General features: G+C 49.3%; 2 protein-coding genes and 1 long non-coding RNA gene across 3 annotated transcripts; 1 reads left to right on the top strand and 2 right to left on the bottom strand.

Moving 5' to 3' along the window:
• Window positions 1–622: 622 nt before the first annotated feature.
• LOC133208951 (uncharacterized) lies at window positions 623–5278 on the top strand. Its single transcript, XR_009724532.1, has 3 exons — window positions 623–1038; window positions 2111–2165; window positions 2911–5278. It is a non-coding gene; the product is annotated as an uncharacterized LOC133208951 (long non-coding RNA).
• On the bottom strand, window positions 1613–6188 carry LOC133208950 (keratin, type II cytoskeletal 75-like). Its single transcript, XM_061347225.1, has 9 exons — window positions 5712–6188; window positions 4498–4712; window positions 3895–3955; window positions 3619–3714; window positions 3220–3384; window positions 2885–3010; window positions 2424–2644; window positions 2109–2140; window positions 1613–2018 (listed from the first exon to the last, which is right to left on the bottom strand). Exons 1-9 carry the CDS (start codon window positions 6186–6188, stop codon window positions 1822–1824), a joined length of 1590 nt encoding a protein of 529 aa, XP_061203209.1. The 3' UTR covers window positions 1613–1821.
• A 6711-nt stretch (window positions 6189–12899) lies between these two features.
• Window positions 12900–19491, bottom strand: LOC133208933 (keratin, type II cytoskeletal 6A-like). The gene is made up of 9 exons (XM_061347205.1): window positions 18916–19491; window positions 18073–18287; window positions 16306–16366; window positions 15733–15828; window positions 15280–15444; window positions 14654–14779; window positions 13954–14174; window positions 13579–13613; window positions 12900–13159 (listed from the first exon to the last, which is right to left on the bottom strand). Exons 1-9 carry the CDS (start codon window positions 19489–19491, stop codon window positions 12900–12902), a joined length of 1755 nt encoding a protein of 584 aa, XP_061203189.1.
• Between the last annotated feature and the right edge of the window lie 1231 nt (window positions 19492–20722).

Genomic DNA, 20722 nt, shown 5'->3' with positions numbered 1-20722 from the left:
ACCTGGAGCATTGTGTGCAGTTCTGGTGTCCTCAACATAAAAAGGACATGGAACTGTTGGAACAAGTCCAGAGGAGGCCACGAGGATGAGCAGGGACTGGAGCACCTCCTGTATGGAGACAGGCTGAGAAAGTTGGGGCTGTTCAGCCTGGAGCTGCATGGAGACCGCACAGCAGCCTTCCAGCATCTGAAGGGGGGCTATAGGGATGCTGGGGATGGACTCTTCATTAGGGACTGCAGTGACAGGAAAAGGGGTAACGGGTTCAGACTTAAACAGGGAAAGTTTAGATTGGATCTAAGGAAGAAATTCTTTCCTGTGAGGGTGCTGAGGCACTGGAATGGGTTGCTCAGGGAGGTTGTGAATGCTCCATTCCTGGCAGTGTTCAAGGCCAGGTTGGACGAGGCCTTGGGTGGCCTGGTTCAGTGTGAGGTGTCCCTGTCCGTGGCAGGGATGTTGGAACTGGATGATCTTAAGGTCCTTTCCAACCCTAACTATTCTATGATTCTATGATTCAGGCTCTGCCAATTCCCCTCTACTTGCCCATCTCTCTGAGTATTTTCCTACTACTTGAACTTCCTGAATAACATGGGGTGAGAGATGGGACCGTTTTTCTGCTTGTCCAACTGCTCTTCAGCAGTGAGGTCTGTCACTGTAGCTTTCAGCCTGATGATGCTCTGCTTTTGCTTCTCAATTCATTTCTCTCTATTATCAGAGCCACATCTAAAATTGCTACACCTCCTCTGTTTTTTCTTCACTTTCTCAGAGCAAGACCTTGTCTCCAATGTATTCTAGGAGTGCGAAGAAACACTGGATATTGAAGACTTGCACTTTCCAGCAGGTATCCCATTCTTGGATATTTTTTACAGCTATTGGATGAGCAACATGTAACTCAGTGTAGCGCCTGAATGCACATGGGCCAGATCCTCCACCTGCTTATAGTCAAAGGAGAAGGAACATCAGCACCAAGATCCAAGATGAGCACCTAAACCATCGTGGCCAGCGCTCTGAACAGAAAGGGTGTGCTTTCAACCCGCAGATGTTTGCACTCAACTCACAGTAAAAGGGGTTTTGAGATGCGCTGATACACCCAAACAAGTCGGGTGGTTGCTCTGACTCCCTATGTAATTAGCTCCCTATTGTTAGAAGTTTATGCAGGTACATCACACGCTTGGCACTGCCCTTCGTACCCCCTGGGAGCCAGGCTGTTGGATGTTGCATTGCCTGGGACCTGCATAGTAAATGAATCTTAGACCTTTTCCCCTGTGCCTGGCTCTTGCCTTGGCGTGCCCTGTGTTTAGCTTCCAGCAGGGAGAACACTGAAATCACCAGCAAACCTCCCTTTGGTGCTAAGCTGTGCCAGTGTGTTTTGGCTGCTAATGGAGATGTGAATGAGGAGCAAAAATCTGAGCTTTTCACTGGGCAAAGCCCTAGGAAAAGTGCTTGTTACCTGCATTTGCATTTGCTGTTCCATGTCTTTAATTAAAAGGCCCACAAAATAGAATAAATTACATATGCATTTTTATTAGACAAACACCAGAAAGTGAAAAGAGACAAACAGTCACGGGACACGTTTTATATACAAAATCCTGCCAAAAAGTGCTGAGCTGTAAAAAGCAAGCTGCCAATTTAAAACACTTGGACTCATGTTCAATAGCAGAGCCCTACACGACGCGTGCGAGACAACACAGCTGAAAGAGAGTTCCTAAGGTGAGGCTCCTGTGCGACAAGACATAGGGTTTAGGTGGCCCTCATTCTGTTGACCCCAACTATGGCCAATGTTAAGGTGTTTTCTGGTGAATGAAGGCATCTGAAAGGAGGTTTTTAGCTTCTGTAACTTCTTCTGGTGGAGGAAGTTGAGACAAACTTCATGCTGGAGCTGCTGCCTCCCCCGAGGGTGGTGGTGGTAACCCCGGGACCGCTTCCACAGCTGAAGCTGTTCCCCATGTTGCAGATTCCCCCTCCCATGCTGAGGTTGCTTCCTCCTCCGTACCCTGTCCCCACAGTGGTTCTGGTCACGGCTGCAAGAAGAAGGAGAAGCTCTCAGTTTCTTTGGGCACAGGCACATTAATGCTTAATAAAGGTAGTTTGCATGTATTTTAGAGACTTACAGATATTCACTGGGACGCCATCGCCAGCCAGCCTGTTAGGGGACAGAAAACAGCAAGGTAAGAGGATAAGAAGTCTGTTGATGGTGTGTGTGAGGGAAACGGGGTGTATTTCCTAGAGATCTTGGGGAGAAAAAGAAAATCTTGCTCTAATTCGGGGATGCTTCTTGCTATGTGATTTCCATTAGCGAGGACAATCTTCTCCTTCTCTGCCCCGCACTGCCCTGTTTAGCTTTCCAGACGTGCTGAGCATCTCCCGTGCTCTCATTGCTTTGCCTCTCCATCATCAGGACTAGAAGGATTGTGTTTCCTACCCACCTGCACTCTTCTCCCTCCAACAGCTTCCTGTAGGTCGCAATCTCAATGTCCAGGGCCAGCTTGACGTTCATGAGCTCCTGGTACTCGCGGAGCTGCCGGGCCAGGTCTGCTTTGGCCTGTTGCAGAGCATCCTCCAGCTCAGCCAGTTTGGCTTTGGCATCTTTGAGGGCCAGCTCCCCACGTTCCTCAGCATCTGCGATGGCCGCTTTCAGGTTGGCACACTGCAGAAAAGAAACCCCCAGTCAAATTCCCCATATCAGACCTAGAGCTGACCCTTATCTACCCTGAAATCACAAGGTTTTATACCAATCCCAGCAGGTTAACTGTTTGTTAGTGACACTCCTCTTTTTTGCAAGAAAAAGCATTAAACTGAGCAGAACTTGCCCAGGCTGCTCTGACATTTTCCCTCCTCTCCCTTGCAAAAGGAACTGGTTTAAAGTGTGGGCTTTGCTGCCTTTCACCTGCTTCTTCACGCTGTCGATTTCAGACCGCAGCCGCTGGACGTGGCGGTTGAGCTCGGAGATCTCCTGCTTGGTGGTGCGGAGGTCATCCCCATGCCTGCCTGCTGTAGCCTGCAGCTCTTCGTACTGTCACCAAGAGAGAGGAACAATTACCCAAGGGAAAAGCCATCCTTTATGGAGTCATCCAGGTGCCTGAAAGCACAGGTCCCTCCTCGAGCTTAGACTAGCAACTGTGCAAGATGCAATATCTGAGACAGTTTTCTTGGAAGAGTTGTTCTTTATCTGTTCAAGACAAAACATGAAGATAACAGCACGGAAACCCCCAGGTTCTTCACCTTGGTTTGGTACCAGGACTCTGCTTCAGCCCTGCTCCGGTTGGCGATGTCCTCATACTGCGCTTTGACCTCTGAGATGATGCTGTCCAGGTCCAGGTTTCGGTTGTTGTCCATGGTGAGAACGACAGAGGTGTCGGAGATCTGCGTCTGCATCTGTGACAGCTCCTGCAAAGTGCATAGGGGATTAGGTGAGCTCATTCCATTGGGAGATGCCTTCATCCTTTCAGATGAGCGTGCAGACCTGGCAGAGGCTACAGATTGTTATCTAGCCAGCTAAGACGGTTGATGTAACTCTAAAGAGATAAAGGAGTTAGCATCTCCTGGGGGAAGAAATTACAGGGTTTCAGGGGGAAGCTCTTAACTGAGGGTTGCAATGGCTTGGGAGGGGGTTGTACTCACTGCTTCATAGAGGGCTCTCAGGAAATTAATTTCTTCAGTCAGCGCATCTACCTTGGCTTGTAGTTCCACTTTGTTCATATAGGCAGCATCTACATCCTGGAGGATGAGAGATTTATGTTATGTGTCTTAAACTCCTATTAAGTCAGGAACAAGCACGTCCCTGTAATAACAACACAGGGAAAAGCTTTTGAAATCTGCATGGATGGATTTGTGACTGAGCAGGCGATCAGAGCTCTATCAATATTCATCAGATGGTGGTCTGCCGTTTTCTCTCACCTTCTTGAGCGTCACAAACTCATTCTCTGCAACCGTGCGCCTGTTGATTTCATCTTCATACCTGATGGAAGGAGGCAGAGGGAGCATTTGTTTAGGCAAGTAACAGACGGAGGTGATTTTAGTTTGCTGGAATGAATTTCCTTAAGAGAATTTTGCATACAATGGTCTTTTCTCCTATAGAACACCTGAATAAGAGACCATGAGCACGTTCCTAGGCTAAACTAGTTAAAACAAGTACATCAAATAAATTTGAAAGAATCTATTCTTTTCTCCTATTTCTGGCCGTTAGTCAGACTCCTCCTGCCTCTCAGGCAAATTCAGCTGTCCTGGAACTCTCAGACCTAGCATGTAATTTCTCTCTTCTTTTTCTCAGTAGGTAATTTAGTTAATGACTCTTTGATCATATTCGAAACAATTCCCTAAGTGTTTGTGTATTCGGATCTGTGACTCCATTACCATTTATCTCAAGAAAATGTCACAACCCTCACTGTTGGGAATTCCTGTGTCCCGGACTCTCCTGGATCTCCCAGTTGGCTTAAGGATGTTGAATGGAGAAAGGCTGCACCTACACAGGTAAGTAGCCCGCTAGCTCGGTAAACTTACTTCTTCTTGAAATCCTCAACCAGGTACTGTGTGTTGACGAGCTCTCCCTCCAGCCTTCCCTTGTCGCTCAGCAAACTGTTCAGTTGCATCCTGAGGTTGTTGATGTACGTCTCAAAAAGCGGCTCCAAGTTGTTCTTCACTGTTTTCATCCCCTGCTCCTGGAGCAGGCTCCACTTGGTTTCCAGCACTTTGTTTTGTTGCTCAAGGAATCGGACCTGCAAGCAGAAATATCCTGAAGATGCTTTGAAAGAGCAGAGATTACGGAGAGCTTTCCTTGCAAATGGGGGATCTCAGGATTAGCTGAGGTGCTGGAACACTCCTTACAGCTGATTTTCATAGTCAGATTCTCCTCTGCTAGAAGAAGGAATTTGCTGTTTGGCTGCAGGGACCCTACTCAGTGTTGCAAACAAGCTATGGAACGAATGACTGCTGATTTTCTATCACTGTGCTTGATGAATCAAGGTAAGGTGCATGCATTTTGTGTAAAGACTGCACGCAAAGCGAGATAAGGAGCAAGACATGGTTTGCACTCTTGCTAAAAACCCAATAGTAAAGTGCCATTTCTCCCTGCTTTCAGTATAGCTTCCCCACCCTACAAAAGCTCCACAATGATGCAGTGTTTTCCTTGAAACCAAAGAGGAGCTGCTCAACCGGAGCAGAAGTCAAGCAGTTGCTCTTGTGCATCTAATACAGTTAACAAGGAAATGAAGTGGACAGACAGTGTCAGATCAGATTTTTCTACTTTGAAACATGCTGCCCAAGCATGTTTCATAACAGTTCAAACAAGCTGGTACTGTTGCAGTGATACCTTTAAATGCCTTTCAGGTAATTTAAGCAATGAGCTTACTTTTCCTAATGCCAATTCGTGCCATTCCTTTCTTGGTCATTTTAGATGGGTTGCTTGCATCTCAGTTTAACCATCTAAAACCTGTTGTCTAGGCTCCTATAGTGCTCAGTGGGTAGGATTGTCTTCTAGAGCTTTCTTTTTCCACTGCCTATGAGATGTCAAGCAGCAAATAAGGAGGACCTCTAATACTGGATGATTAATTCATAGCAACCACTGTGTAGCAGGTACCATTCCCTGGAGTTTCCAGGGACTAGGCATCTTCCAGTCTCATTCCTCACTTCTATTCCTTCTTGATCACAAAGCAGCTAAGAAGAGAGTCCCCATCAAAAAAATCAGGACAAGATATGTAGGGAAGCTCATGTCTCACCTTGTCAATGAAGGAGGCAAATTTATTGTTGAGGGTTTTGATTTGTTCCTTCTCCTCCTTTCGGATCCTTTGGATGTTGGGATCAATCTCCAAGTTGAGAGGTTTCAGAAGGCTCTGGTTGACGGAGACTTCGTGGATGCCCCCAGGGCCACCCATGCCACCACCAAATGCACCATATCCATAGCCTGGCATGCCAAAGCCACCACCGTACACACTACCACCACCAAAACCTGCAGATCCATAGAAGCTACCACCCCTTCCAGCCACAGAGATCCTCTTGCATCCTCCAACATTGTAGAGGCTTTTGCTTCCAAAGCCACCACCAACCCTAGAAAACCCGCTGCCAGCATTGCAGCTTCCGAGCCGGGTGACAGAGCACGAACTGAAGCTGGTGCGGGTAGTGTTTGGGATGACGGCTGAAGCAGCGCTGAAGCCACTTCTTCCCCTCTGAATCCTCACGGTGGACTGGCGAGACATTGCTGGCTTTTGGATTGGGATGGATGCTACAGCAAGAATAAAGGAGCAAAGGTGCTGGCCTGGAGCAAGGAGTAGGAGGGAAAGGAGAAAGATGAACCTGTGCTCTCCACGGGCTCGGGAGAGCCCTTTTATGCATGTATGAGACTGGGATGGGTTTGATGAGGTGGATCATCTTTCTGATTAATTAGGCTTGGCATGTCCAACAGCATTCTGGAGAATGAACTCACTCCGCACACACGCCCTTCTGAAATAATATAGCCAGGTTCTGAGCAACAGTGGTATTGTTTGGGAATAACTGTCGCCTTCTGCTGCCTTTGTAGACAGACAGGCTCTTCGCCATATCAAAGCATTGGAAAGTTGCAATGAGTCACGTTGGGCGCAGGGAGGAAAACACCGTTCAAAATGCCTGTCACTCAACACCTCTCTCATTTGAAAACTTCATCCCTCAGGATTGCTTTTGCCCCTTCTCTGTTCCCAAGCAGGGCTGTGAGAAGCTGCAGTCCCTTGGGGTTTAGGAAAGGGATCTCTGTTGGGCAGAGCAGTGTTTTACAGCAAGCCCTGTGTTAAATTGGTCTGTGTTGGGGTTTGGAATGTGTGCTGCATGGTCCCCTCCATCCACCACAGTGTACCTGCAGAAATAGCTTTGCTTCTGTCCCTATAAAGGCTCAGCTCCCTGAGCTGATCTCTCCTGAAAATCCTGTCCCTGCAGACTTATTCTTCTGAATAGAAATACACTAAAAAGAAATACAGGAGTGAAATGAAAGGTTTTGATGAGGTCTTTTGTTCATGTATGGACTTTGACAGCTGCCATCGAGCTCTATCCATCACAGATAGTTGTGTCAATACCTCAGTTTTGAAGATTTGGACCTTGGTATTTTAGCAGGATACAAACAACCAAACTAAAGAAAAAGCAGGAGGATAGATTGTGGGAATGGGAACTGCTTTGAATCCACTGGCTCTGTGGAAATAAGAGTGCTCCAGGGCTGTTCCCAAGTCCCAGTTTATAAACACAATGTAGTTTCCCAGGCATTCAGTCAGCTCTCTCAGCACATCTGAAAGGGTGAGCCTGCCTGCTGGAATCCACTAGGAAAGTGCTCCACAGGATTCCCTCTGCCTGGATCTGCAGTGCTTGGGACACAGTGAGACATCCTGGATCTTTCCTTTCTCAACGCAGCTCTTTGCGTTTCACATGGCGAGCACTTGGAGTAATGAGTAGAAAAATGTGAGAAATAATGCATTTTGAGGGCCAGCAAGTGCTTCTGGCCCTCTTTGTGCTTCAGGTTGTTCAGGAAAAGATGATTCATCATTTATTTTATACGAGAAGGTGAATGCGTCTCCCCCCAACAGCTTCTTCTCACGCTGTCTGCTGGCTGCCGCACAGGAATAATGTGGCATTGAGGAATCGCCACGGTGGAGGGGTGCTGGGCTTTGATCTGCCCCTATCTTGCAAAGTAGCAGGGTAAAAGAAACTCCCAGAAATTGGAATTTCATCACTTTGCTCCCCCGCTGTTTCTCCAGCTGCTTTCTTTCAGATGGATTGCATTTGCAATGCAGTTTTAAATGAAGGAGGAATAAATAGCAATTGTCAGTTTATTTTCATGTCTATTACAAGACTGAGCTTTTATTGTAAGGAAGGGCTTAATCCTGCAATTTTTTGCCCAGCGGGGCTGTCTCATTGAGTCTGGCTGCCTGCACGTTTGCACCCATGGGAACTGGGAGTAAACGGATTGCAACCAACAGGTCCGCATCCAAAAATGCAGTGGATTATTGCTGAGCCTTAGGGTTTTGCCCACCAATTGGCAGATTCCATGACTCAAATGCTGAGATTGATTCAAGTGTGCTTGGTTCATATCAATGCAAGTCTGCAAGAGCAAGATATTCAAAGGCAGATGCAAGTTGCCAGCCTTCTCAAGTGCATGTGGCTCCTTTGGGAGTTGCATTCTCAGGTGCTCCCCATCTCACTTAACTCTTCTGACTGGAAGCTCTTCCATATTCTTGTGCAGTCCATGGAGGTCACCACCAAACCGCAGATTGTCCCATTCCAAAGCAGAGGATGGAGAGGCCCCTGAAAATGGTTTTCCACTTTCACCAGCATTACGTGGGTAGACCAGATAGCTGAGTCAGGGTGTGCAGAGCTGGCCAGGCTGAAACCCACCCTCGGTTACTAACAGCGTGATGCGTCAGTACTTTCCTTTTTCCCCTCAGGCTCCTTTTACATATGAAACTTGTCTTTTTTGGCTAAAGAATACACCAACTGCTTTGGAGTCCATTGTTAATAATAGTAATAAGACAGGTCCTCCAACCAAGTAAAAAGAAATTAATTTCTTTCCATTTCACATTTGCACTAGGGTGGAGGTGATGCGGTTGTCACTCATCTGGAAGGAATTCGAGAGGTAATTACAAAAGGCAGAACTGTGAGCACAAGGAGCTGTAGCTACAGGTTTGGGGTATGGGGTGATGGCAAAGGGGGGCCCCCACCCTGCTCTGTTGATGAAACACAGGGTTTCCAGGTAGCTCCTGGGGGAGTGTCTCCCATGCACCCTACAGCTCTAGGCATGTAATGAATTTGCTGCTCTGATGCAGATAGCTTGCTCTGATACAGACTTTCTCCTCCATCAAAGGATAATGCTTGTGCTCACTCAAGCTGCTCTGTAGTTCTTAAGCAAACAAAGGGAGCTGTGTTTGGGCAGGTGTGAGAACCCCCCTGACGTAGCAGGGGACCTCTGAAAGGTTGAGCAGGCTCCGGGTCCTTTTCCTTCCCTTCTCCTCCTCATTTCTTCCTCCCAGGCTCAGCAAAGAGGGCACGCAGCAGCAGGTGCAAGCCCCACACCAAGAGGTAGGAGGTCTTTTTCCACCATGCCATAAACCTGGGAGTCAGTTTTGGCTGAGTTTGGTCCTGGCGTCATGCTGATACCAAGGTAATACCTCTCCTTTGAGATTAAGAAAGTGAGTTCTGACTCTGTGAGGGCAATAAAGGCAGCTCCAGCCCCCTGAGTGAAAATCTGAACCATTTTCTGCATTCAGATACTTCCAACAGCTCTTCCTCACCTCCTCTCCATCCCTCTGCACTGCTACTCCTCTCCAGGATCCACCTTCACCTGATGATGATGATGCCCTTTCTCAGACGAGGCTGGAGGTTTTGGAAGTGCCTCTGTGTGTTTTGTTTTCAAAAACACATCCATTTGTAAAAGAAGAGCGTGTCTTACTAACCTGCATTGGTTCACCTGTGCTACCTAATCTCAGCTTAATTATCAGTAAAGCCAAGGCTGTAATTTAGGTTAATTGCTTAAATTAAAGCCTTTGGGTTAAACTTGGGCTGCTAACCTAAATTCAAACCCTACTCATTTTGACCATAATTTACTATTTCATCCAAAGTTAATGAAGCCTTGCTGGTCACCTGAGCTTTTTCCATGGGGGACCACAGGACTCCATGTGCTCCCCACATGGATGTGCTGTGTGGATGGGTGCCTCTGGGAGACCTCCTGAGCAGGAGCTGAGTGTCCCTGAATCTCATTTCCTGAAGGGATGAATTAGGATGAACTCCTCAGAAGCTTTCCCATAGGTGTTGGCCCGCGACGGGTGTTGCAGTCCTTTGAGCCTGTTCCCAGCAGTATCTGGAGGCCAGTCAGCTATAAGTACCGATGACTTTGAAGTGTAGGTGTGACCTGCTTTCTCCAGATAATTGTTTTCTGGGCTAGCATGGAGACACTGATGCAGCCCAGGGATTTGGAATAGCTTTGCCTTCATTACTGCTGTTGTTGCCAGATGCTTTATACAGAGCAGGGAGGTCTCCTTTCCCCTCATGGCTTGTTGCATCTCAAAAGAGCCGCTTACCATAGGTGGGTATGAGCTGATACCTCTTTTATCCTATCCTGCTGGCAACACTGGTGCTTATTTGGTGGTACCCAAAGACAGCCAAATATCCCAAATGTCAGTGCAATGCTTTCTGAGCCTATCTTTATCACCTTTAATCCCTATGCTTTAACTCCTTGAAGTCCTGAATGGGGCTGCTGGGGCTGTGATCTCCACTGAGATTCACATGGAAAGCAAGATCTTTCATCAGTGAAGGTTGTTGCAGCAGAGCATCTGTAGCATCATTAATGATTTATGTGTAGCAGCATTAATGGTTAGGCTTGATGATCTTAAAGGTCTTTTCCAACCTATTTGATTCTATGATTCTATCTCCTGCTTTCTCCCGGCCCCAGGGTACATCTTTTCTCCCGGTAAGGAAAACCAAGTCCTGGAAGTGGTGCTGCTGGGAAGTCCCATTTCTTCTTGACTAAATCTGTGCCTGCACATGGCTTCATCCTGCACCAAGTGCTGCTCCTGGTTTGAGTTTCCTTGTGAAGAGCCATAGCACCTGTGTGAAGTATAACATCTCCCTGTTAAACAAAATGAATCCGCCCAATGCTATTCTCAGAGTCGGTAAGATAAACAAGGATTATTCATGTGTCCCGGGAGGTGTATCCAGTCATAGAACCATGGAATAGCTTGGGGTTGAAGGGACCTTAAAGCTCATCCCGTTCTAATCCAGCTCCAGGGACCCCTGCCACTGGAGCAGGGTGCTCCAAGCCCCTGTGTCCAACCTGGCCTTGAGCACTGCCAGGGATGGGGCAGCCACAGCTTCTCTGGGCACCCTGTGCCAGCGCCTCAGCACCCTCACAGGGAAGAGCTTCTGCCTAAGAGCTCAGCTCAGTCTCCCCTCGGGCAGGTTCAAGCCCTTGTCCCAAGCCCCTCTCCAGGTTTCTTGTAAGCCCCCAACTTTACAAAGCCATAATTTCCTTGCCACTTCCCATGTGCTGGAGGCGACGATCATGGGGTGAACCCCACTCCAGCCCCACCATAGGACCATCAGGGCTTCAAGCCCTTGCAGGGCAGCTCCGTGCCTTTCTCTTGCTCTGGGCCCCCACCTGCTGGAGACACCATGGTGGATTGTCCGGTGCTTGCACACCTCTGGGGATGGGTCCCGTTGACTCAGGAGCTCAGGTATTTCCATGTAGGAAGAGTTCCAGCATGCCGAGCGTGAGGTGCTTTTGCCTTGGAGATATGGCTGATGTCCTCCTCTCCTCTCTCTCCTTTGGGGTCCTACCTGGGTGCATATGGAGTTTGCAGGGAATTAGGGGTTGGTTGGTGGATATCAACCAGTCTCCTTTTAGGATCAGCATCCCCAGTGGGCTGCAGGCTCTTTCACATCTGCTTCCCTCCTACCCTGGCCCCTTTCCTCACCTTTGGCTCACGTTCCAGTTCCTGCCTCCATTGAGTTCCCATCTCCCACTGTGCTTCCCGGTCACTGCTGCCAGGGCTCTAGAGCCTCACAGGGAGCAGGAGCAGGGGGATGCCCATGGAGCCACAGGAGGGAGCCCAGGAACATCACGGGAGCCTGGCTGGAGCCCCCCATCCAGGGAGGTCTGGATGGGGATTGGGAACCCAAGTGCTGGGGGCATCTTGGAAGGCTTCATACAAAGTGAAGCTCAGGCCCCAGAACATACCCTATAGAAAAGCAGCCAGGATACCTAGTGAGACACGGGCACAGGGTGCCCAGAGAAGCTGTGGCTGCCCCATCCCTCGCAGTGTTCAAGGCCAGGTTGAACAGGGCTTGGAGCAAGCTGCTCTAGTGGAAGGTGTCCCTGCCTGTGGCAGGGGTTGGGACTGAATGAGCTTTAAGGCCCCTTTGAACCCAAACCATTCCATGATTCTATGCCCTGCATGTGCCAGCTCAGGAATCCCAGCTGAACCTTTGGTGATCACATTCCTTTCCCCACTCCCCTGCTCTCTCTCCCTCCTGCAGAAAAGGCAGCTTTGCAGTTAACCACCACAGTGGGATTCATCCAGCTTTTGGCTCGGCCCTCAGGCAGCTTTTCCTCCCTGTCCCTCAGTCCTCCATCTATCCACCCTCCTTTCCACCCTCCCCAGGCTGTCCCGCAGCCCGAGTCCCAAAACTGAGTTTTGTTTCCTCAAGACAAGGCTCCTTTCTCATGAACTGCCCACAGAGTCCCCACTGTGCCTGGGGCACACGGCAATACCCAGCGCAGAAGAAAAGCCAAAAAGCATCACGTTTTAAAAATGACAAATGCTCTTTATTGGACCATACAGCATGGTAGGCGTGGAAGTGAAGAGGCGGTAGCCATGAGGACAAGGGGTTAGGAACTGTTAGGAATCATTCATACACACAGATAGCAATAACCTTTCCCATAGGTGCCTGAGAAAAGAGAAGGGGCTGGAAAAACTATCTTTAGTTGCAGACAAAACATTTGGAGGTTGTAATGTGGCATCTGAGAGCTGTTTGCATTGCTGGGGACCCAGGACTGAGGATTCACAAGGCTGTCACCCTTGTTTTAGGATGAGTGAAACAAAGGTGCGTAGCCAAACACGGTTGTCCCCATTCAGCAAAGCGCTTCCACTTTGCTTTAAATGTGACTCCAGAGGGAGAACAGGGAAGAACAAGGACTATGCTGAAAGAGGGCCACCATGGCTCCCCAAAGCCCTGTCGGTGACCAGTTACAACCTATGCCTTAGCCAAAGATGCTCCAGATTCTCATGGTTGGGATTCTGGTCTCCCCCCACTGCCCTGAAGGTGGAGGGATGAGGACGGAGGAAGGAGAGGGTCTAGCGTAGCTATTTACACCATCGATCCATAGGGCAGCACTTGCTTTCCGAAGGCAGGAAACGTGTCGTTGTCGTCCACGGAGGGGTTTCTTGTGCTCAGCATCCTTATCTGATGGTCTTTTTGCTAGTGGTGGTCTTGGAAACGATCCTCACGCTGCCTCCCGTGCTGGAGCTGACGCCTCGGCTGCTCCCGGAGCTGAAGGTGCTTCCCCCTCCATAGGTGAGCCCCCCAGTGAAGCCTCCGCTCCCTCCGAAGCCGCTGCTCATGCTGTAGCCTCCACCGCCGCCTCCCATACCGAGACCTCCTCCCATGCCCAGGCAGCTGCCGCCACCGTAGCCCATCCCGCTGGAGCTGCTGACCACGGCTGCAGGGAGACACGAAGTCAGGGTCCGGCCATCCCACCAGGAACGGTGCAGGGACCCCTTCCTTGGTGGCAGGGGTGAGGGATGGTGCAGGGACCCCTTCCTTGGTGGCAGGGGTGATGAATGGTGCAGGGACCCCACCATGGTGACAGGGGATGATGGATGGTGCAGGGACCCTCACCATGGTGGCAGGGGGTGATGGATGGTGCAGGACCCCCACCGTGGTGGCAGGGGATGATGGATGGTGCAGGGACCCCTTCCCTGGTGGGGGGGGGTGATGGATGGTGCAGGACCCCCACCATGGTGGCAGCAGGTGATGGATGGCACAGGACCACCCATCCAAGGTGGGGGATCCTGCACTATCCATCACCCCTATGGCAGGGGTTGAGTGAGCAGGGGTGGAAGGAGAGGGGATACTTACAGACACTCACGGCTCCAACGCCCTCTCCGGCAAGCCTGTTGGGAAAGGGGAAAGTAAGCAATAAAGGCAAAACACAGGCAAGGTAGAACATTAGCCACTAGGACCATGTAGTCAGACTGTTGTGGCCTTCAGTGGAGACTGGTGGGGTATGTCTATGTCATGGGTGAAAGGTGGCAATGCTCATTTTTGTTACAGCATCAGGTGCCAACAGCTGGAGGAACACTTCTAAGCTCAGAGTTAGGCCACCCTTCTCTCTGCCCTTGTTTTACACCTCCTGGTGCTCCAGCCCCCTGGGGAGAGTTCTCTCTTTGAACCCAAGGAGATGTGCCCTGATCTGAAGAGCAGCAAGCAACAGGTCCATGTGTTTGTCCTCACCTGCTCTCCTCTCCCTCCAGCAGCTTCCTGTAGGTCGCGATCTCGATGTCCAGGGCCAGTTTGACGTTCATGAGCTCCTGGTACTCGCGGAGCTGCCGGGCCAGGTCTGCCTTGGCCTTCTGCAGAGCATCCTCCAGCTCGGACAGTTTGGCCTTAGCATCCTTGAGGGCCATCTCCCCACGCTCCTCTGCCTCAGCAATGGCTGCTTGGAGGTTGGCACACTGAAAGCAAGGAAAACAGGCAATTGTTCAACTTGGGCTGTCCCAAAGCGCTCTCCTGAGTGTAACTGTGGTCTTGTTGGTTCTGGATGGTGGCTCCCCAGATTGCAGTGAGAGCTCCTGGTAGCCCATTAGAAAGGTGTCACAGAGTGGGTGACTGGGTGACTGCAGCCATCATCGTGTCCCCCAAGAAAAAGAGAGGCATCTACACCTCTTTGCTTTGCTGTGGTAGCTTAGTAGATCACAGTTTGCTTCCCCAGCAAGAAAGTGGCTATTGCAGCACATCCTTGCACAGACGGACCTCCTCTGGTGGGCAGACACAGAGTTTGCCATGTCCTCTTTAATGCAGAGGGAAAGCCTGGCCTTCCAGCCCTGCTGCAGTACCAGGGGCTGGCTCTTTCCACGGTTCCTGGCCACCACCATCTCCTCCCGCCTGCCCTGCATCACGCAGCAGCTGCTCTGCAGGAGCATCCCCCTCTCACCTGCTTCTTCACGCTCTCAATCTCATTCCGCAGCCTCTGGACCACTCGGTTGATCTCTGAGATTTCCATCTTGGTGTTGCGCAGGTCGTCGCCGTGTCGCCCAGCGGAGACCTGGAGCTCCTCATACTGGGGTGTGGAAAGGAGAGTGCTGGTTAGGCATCTTGGGGCTCGGGAGGGTGAGGGGGCTTCAAAGTGCAGCACTGGGTGAAGGTTAAGGGGCAGGGGACACGTTCCTTTGAGCAACCTGCCTATGGAATAACAGCATTTGCCCTTAACTGTTACTATATATTAAGGCAGCTGTTGCATTGCATAGAGCACTTATGGGTTGCTACTATTCAGAACCTGGAAGGGAAAGAGGAGTGCTCTGTGTCTAAGTCCAGGTCTACCAATGACTCTTTGTGAACCCAAGGTCAAGGCATTTAAGCATCTTGTCCCTTGGTTTCACCACAAACATGTAAGAGTGGTCAAGGGTAGCAGCCCGCAAGCACTCAGTGGGGATCTGCACGCAGGAGTCCATTGCAACATGCACAGAAAGATTAATTCATTCCTCCATCAGTCCTGCCTTCCATCAGTTAGTGTGGTGCCCCTTAAATCCCAGAAACCAGTCTGTCATTCATGCTCCCCACCTTGTTTTGGTACCAAGCCTCAGCCTCTGCCCGGCTCCGGTTGGCGATGTCCTCATATTGCGCTTTGACCTCTGCGATGATGCTGTTGAGGTCCAAGTTACGGTTGTTGTCCATGGACAGGACCACGGAGGTGTCAGACACTTGCTGCTGCATTTGGGACAGTTCCTACAGAAGATGCAAATAATGAGGTTAACAGTCTGGTGTCTGGGGTGGAAACCATGCAGATGATGGGAGCCCTCTCTGCCGAGCCATTTTCTTGCATTCCTCCTTGCTCTGCTCTCACCAAGTGCCCTTTTCTACCTTATACTTGCATTATAATTTCAAAGAGGCAGTGACCACCTTCTCTTTTACTACTGTACAGCACTGGGCATGGTGGCTGGAACACTGGGGCATGGAGAGCTGTACAGCAGGGCGCTGTGGAGGATGTTCCCGTGGGGAGGGCTGGCTGCTTACCGCTTCATAGAGAGCTCTCAGGAAGTTGATTTCATCTGCCAGCTGATCTGCTTTGGCCTGCAGCTCAACCTTGTTCATATAAGCACCATCCACATCCTAAAGAAAAGGAAACCAAAGATTTCTGATGAAACCAGAACCTAAAGGGGCTTCAGGACACCAGTGGGACCATCTCTCTGCTTCCAGGTCTGTTATTCTTTGGGCTTGTTTTTATGTTGCTGTGATGAAGGTTTGGTTTGGGGATTATTTTTACTGTAATGTTGGACATTTACTGTGAGCCAGAACAAGGTTCTTGGGCAGAAGGCAAAGCTCTGACTCATGGGGATGTGACCAGAGACCAAGCTGAATTGAGCCACAAGAGGCCGGGTGGTTTGCAACAGTGCAGCTCCATTGGCATAGAGAAGGTCATGCCCATCCTTGGCCATAGGAGGACACAGCCCATCCTTCTAGACATGCCACCATCATATCCTGGCCCAGCTGTGAGGTTGTAGAACCCCAGCTCCCACCAGCTTTGCATGAACTCTATACATGCGCAGGGAATGTCACTGTCCGTCCCATAGCTCCCAGTTCACTCACCTTCTTGAGGACGACGAACTCGTTCTCTGCACCGGTGCGTCGGTTTATCTCATCTTCATATCTGTTAGGATAGAAGAGTGAGAGGGTTTGGGTGGGAATGAAGAGCAAAGCCAGCATTGGAAGCAGCAATGGGGACCACTCCAGTCCCAAAGCATTAGCTGTAGCTCATAGACATATTCCTTACTCCCACCTCTTTGTAGTCCAAGGCAGATGCAAATGATTACTGACTCTGAACCTGCAAGACTCCATCATATGAATAGTCTCAGCTAAAATTAATAGATTCTAATCACTGTCCTTACAGTCAAGTTCATACATAAATGTGGGCAGATTCAGAGCCCATTTCGGTAGGAAGCAGGAACAGGATTCTTGGTGACCTTTGCCGAAAGCAAAGTTGTGCAAAAGGCTTTCAACAAAGCTGCTTTGCAATGCCTACAAATATGTAATAATGTAATGATTTGATATTTGATATTATAATAATGCTAATGGCTCTGAATAACCCGCTGCAGCATTTAATTAAAGAGAAAAGCCTCTGATTCTGTAGCCGTGGTTGTGCAAGAGCAGATCCTCAAGCCCCAGACTGTTTCTGTGGAACTTTTTATGGCTCTGAGCAACATCCTCTCATCAGATAATCAGGGCAGGGCAGCTAGAACGTAGACAAAACATGTAGGCTCTTGAGGCAAAGACCTGGATTTTAAAGGCAGGTTCATGCCAGTTCTAGCATTGGCAGAGATATCCCTGCAGATGGATCTCCAAGCGGACATGGGAAGAAGAGGAAATTAGCCAGAGAACTGGGAACAAACTCTGGGTCTGAAATCAAATGTGCTCTCTTTTCCAGGCAGTAGCTCCAATATTGAGACAACTTAGTTTGTCATTTTTGGCCTGATCAATATTTCTAAAAGCCTATAACACATCTGAAAACCTGAGGAGCACTGAAGTGCAACGTATTAGAATCTATGTCAGTCCATCCTGTCAGCTCTAAATGTCATCTCCTTGTGTTCCCCCCCCCCCCAAAATCTATCTCTTTATATGCCTAACTATCTAATACAAGCACATTCCAGGTCTCCAGGGTGTTTTTCTCTATTTGCACTTGGCCAGGTCTGGTTGAATAAGGGGGAGATTGTTCTCACCAGACTACAGCCAACTGAAGACGAACGGCCTCACCTAAAAAACCACCTAAATGTCCCTTGTAGTCAGCAGATGCCAGCTGGCACATTCTTAAAATGACTCATGCCACCTCTGCTGGGGTGATCATCCCTTATCTCAGGATGGGATTAATTTCTCTCCAGGGAAAATCATTTTCTCTGACAGTAGTCAGAGAAAAGAGCTGAGCATCTTTCACGTGATGAGCACTGAGCACACACAGGTTGGCTGGTGCCCTCTGGAAAGGCTGGAATTTCCTTTGGAAAAAGAGAAGTGGGGGGATTTTGGAGCTGGCAGTTTATGGCTCTGGTTCCTTCCCTTTTTGCACGTCCATCATACTCATGAGGTATGCATTTTTCTGTCTCCAGGTCTGTTATTTTGGGAGATTTCTGTTACACTGGAGCAGCTTCCCACGGGCGCAAGAGTTCTGTGCTAAACACTGCTCCTGCACCTAAGAAACCTGGCATAAGCAGAGGTAATTCTGAGACTAAGTTTTGCTTTGATATGTTCATTTTGCAAGCTGGAAGAGGATCCCAGCACAAACCCAAAGGGCACCAGTGGGCATGAGCCGCCTGCCCTGATTTTCCTGTCTGTTAATCATTTATGCTACAGAGCATAATTTCTTACTTGTTCTTGAAGTCTTCCACCATGTCCTGCATGTTCCTCAGTTCAGTGTCCAACCGTCCCCTCTCTCCCATAAGACTGTCCAGCTGCCGTCTGAGGTTGTTGATGTAGGCTTCAAAAAGGGGTTCGAGGGACTTCCTGGTGACTGTGTGACCTTGCTCTTGGAGCAGACTCCACTTGGTCTCCAGCACTTTGTTCTGCTGCTCCAAGAAGCGCACCTGGGGAGAAACAGAAAACAGGCACATGTGTTTTTGCCTGGAATGCAACCATGGGAATGGTTCACGAAAGAGCCCCGCTGTCAGGATGAGGTGGGATCATTCAGCATGGAAAGAAAAGGTCAAGAGATGCTGGGACAGTCAGGGGGAAGGTTTTAGGATCTTCCTACTTTAGGGCACTGGAGTCTTGAAAGTATCAAAAGATGTTTAGCAATGTTTCTCAAGAGTTATTAAGCAGTCCAGACACTTGGAACTTCAGGTGTTTTTACCCTCACTAGATGCTCAGCCCACCTTACTGATTTAAACTGGTGTTATCCCATTGAGTTGTGTAGAGCTTTGCCATTTTGCAACCAGTAGAACATCCATCCATCCATCCATCCATCCAACCATCCAACCCCCGGGATGTGCTTTACAGGGAGGAGGGGGTTTACTTTTTTCAACAAAATAAGGTGATGAAGAACTCATCCTTGCAAAGAGGAAACCTGAGACAGTTCTCAGTTTTCAGCCAAACCCACGCTGTTTGTTGGCTGGGATTAGTTCAGACAAGCCCCTAAATCCAAAGGAAGTTTCTTCCTGTTGCTTTTCCCCAAGGCAACTGATAACATGATGATGTTTAAGACCAAACTCTCACCTTGTCGATGAAGGAGGCAAATTTGTTGTTGAGGGTCTTGATCTGCTCCCGCTCCTGCGTTCGCACCTTCTGGATTTCTGGGTCAATATCCAGCTTGAGGGGTGCGAGGAGGCTCTGGTTGACAGTCACTTCATGGATGCCACCAGGTGGGCAAACAGGGAACCCGGGGCCACCTCGACCACCAAATCCAGGACCTCCCATCCCAAATCCACTGCCCAGCCCATAGCCGCCACCACCACCTCCTAAGCCAAAACCAGCTCCTGCTCCACCACCATAGCCAAGACCAAAGCTAGATCCTCCACCAAAGGAGTATCCACCACTGGCTCCACTCCGTAGACCTCCGACTGAGCTGTAGGAAATTCTCTTGCTTCCACCTAGGTTATAGAGACTTCTGCTGCCGAAGCCACCACCAGCTCCGAAGCCTCCTCCACCTCCGGCTCTTCCTCCTCCAACTCTGGAGACAGAGACGGAGCTAAAACTGCTTCTGGTACCACTGCCACCTCCTACGATAGCAGAGCCTGAGCTAAAGCCCCTCATGCCCCCTCCAGTAGATGATCTGAAAGAGATCCGACTCATGGTGTCTTGTTCAATTGGAAATGCAAAGAACAGGAGAAGGAGGAAAAAAAAAAGAGCTGGAAAATAAAAGCTGCGCAGCAGGAAGAGATCAGAGGGCGATGGAGACAGAAACCCCTGTGATGGGAGAGCTTGGGAGCCTCCTCTTTTATCTGCTTGGAAAACTTGGCACGGGAATTCAGAACTTGACGTGCCTTGCAGCGACTTGCCTTGTCAAACACACCTTGGCTATGGGGAGGCGCTGAAAAATGCATTGTTTGCAGGCAAGAAAGTAACGGAGTGAGGGAGCTCCCCCCTCTACTAAAGCCTGCCGCTCTGAGTCATGGAATTAGAATTGAATGGGACGACTTGGTCTGTGCTCAGAGGCAGGATCCAACACGATTCTCCCAAGACCCTGGGAGCCAGTTTTCCTTAGGTGAGCCAAGCGCTCACTCGCTTGAGTAAATTTCCTTGCACTGAAGCTTTTTCAAGGAGAAGTTTGGGGTTTAAAGCATTGCACAGCAAACAGGGCAACAGAAACAGGGTCTTTTCCAAGGCTGCCAGCTCTGGGACTGGACATGAGTGTCCTGTTGTTGGCTTGGGAAAGCTGGGGCTGAAGGTGGCTTTACTTAACAGCGCAGCTCTCATGGTTTCTTTTGGGAAAGGGATCTAAATGATCATGGGCTGGAAGTGAAGGGCTCAGTGGAAGTTTTTTATGGCATGATTTTCTGGGATCTTTCTCTCCTCATTGAAGGAAAACTGAGAAATCTGTTACCAGGACTTTCAGGGACAGGAAGTAAATCCCTGTCCAAAAATAACTTCAAATTAGATTAAATAGTACGATGAGACTTATAAAATAGTTATTAAAAAGATGTTTGAAATGATTGCTCTCCCTTTGAAACTCCTTGTCAGGCTCAAGGTTCAAAAGCTTCCTGTGAAGTGGTTTTTTTATCACTTTCCCCCCACCCTGTATTAAGCAGCAGTTTCCACGTCATTGCTGGCTCTCCAAGATGTTCTGTAAAGGGGAATTCGCCCTCTTTTCTTCCAGCTCCCTCCCACTCCCTTCTTCCCTCTGCTAAGATCATTTTTCCTGAAATAGCCTTTGCCTCTTGATGTTGGGCTCTTGGGTTGAACCCTCAGCCAGGAACCTCAATCCCCATGATGAGGCTGGGTCGTGCTTTAGGATGGTGTAAGGCAGGAGAGCTGGGAATCTCCTCTCTTGTGCCCATGAAGAGCTGGACACAGGTTACAAGAG

The sequence above is a fragment of the Neopsephotus bourkii genome, unplaced genomic scaffold (assembly GCF_033783945.1).
Source record: "Neopsephotus bourkii isolate Nb327-2 ecotype Australia unplaced genomic scaffold, CSIRO-AGI_Nbou_v1 NB_309, whole genome shotgun sequence".
Lineage (NCBI taxonomy): Eukaryota > Metazoa > Chordata > Aves > Psittaciformes > Psittacidae > Neopsephotus > Neopsephotus bourkii.
Note: the sequence above shows the minus strand (reverse complement) of the source record. Positions and strands in the feature narration are given on the sequence as shown.

Bases quoted from the DNA above. Each gene is read 5' to 3' on its own strand.
- LOC133208950 (XM_061347225.1), bottom strand. From the start codon at position 6,188: ATGTCTCGCCAGTCCACCGTGAGGATTCAGAGGGGAAGAAGTGGCTTC. The intron at 3,715-3,894 runs GTGAGAGAAAAC...CTCATCCTCCAG, and splicing joins AGTTTGTGACGCTCAAGAAG to GATGTAGATGCTGCCTATAT. The intron at 2,645-2,884 runs GTGAAAGGCAGC...TCTTTTCTGCAG, and splicing joins TCGACAGCGTGAAGAAGCAG to TGTGCCAACCTGAAAGCGGC.
- LOC133208933 (XM_061347205.1), bottom strand. From the start codon at position 19,491: ATGAGTCGGATCTCTTTCAGATCATCTACTGGAGGGGGCATGAGGGGC. The intron at 15,445-15,732 runs GTAAGCAGCCAG...CATCTTCTGTAG, and splicing joins TGAGAGCTCTCTATGAAGCG to GAACTGTCCCAAATGCAGCA. The intron at 13,614-13,953 runs GTGAGGACAAAC...CTTTCCCAACAG, and splicing joins CTGGAGGGAGAGGAGAGCAG to GCTTGCCGGAGAGGGCGTTG.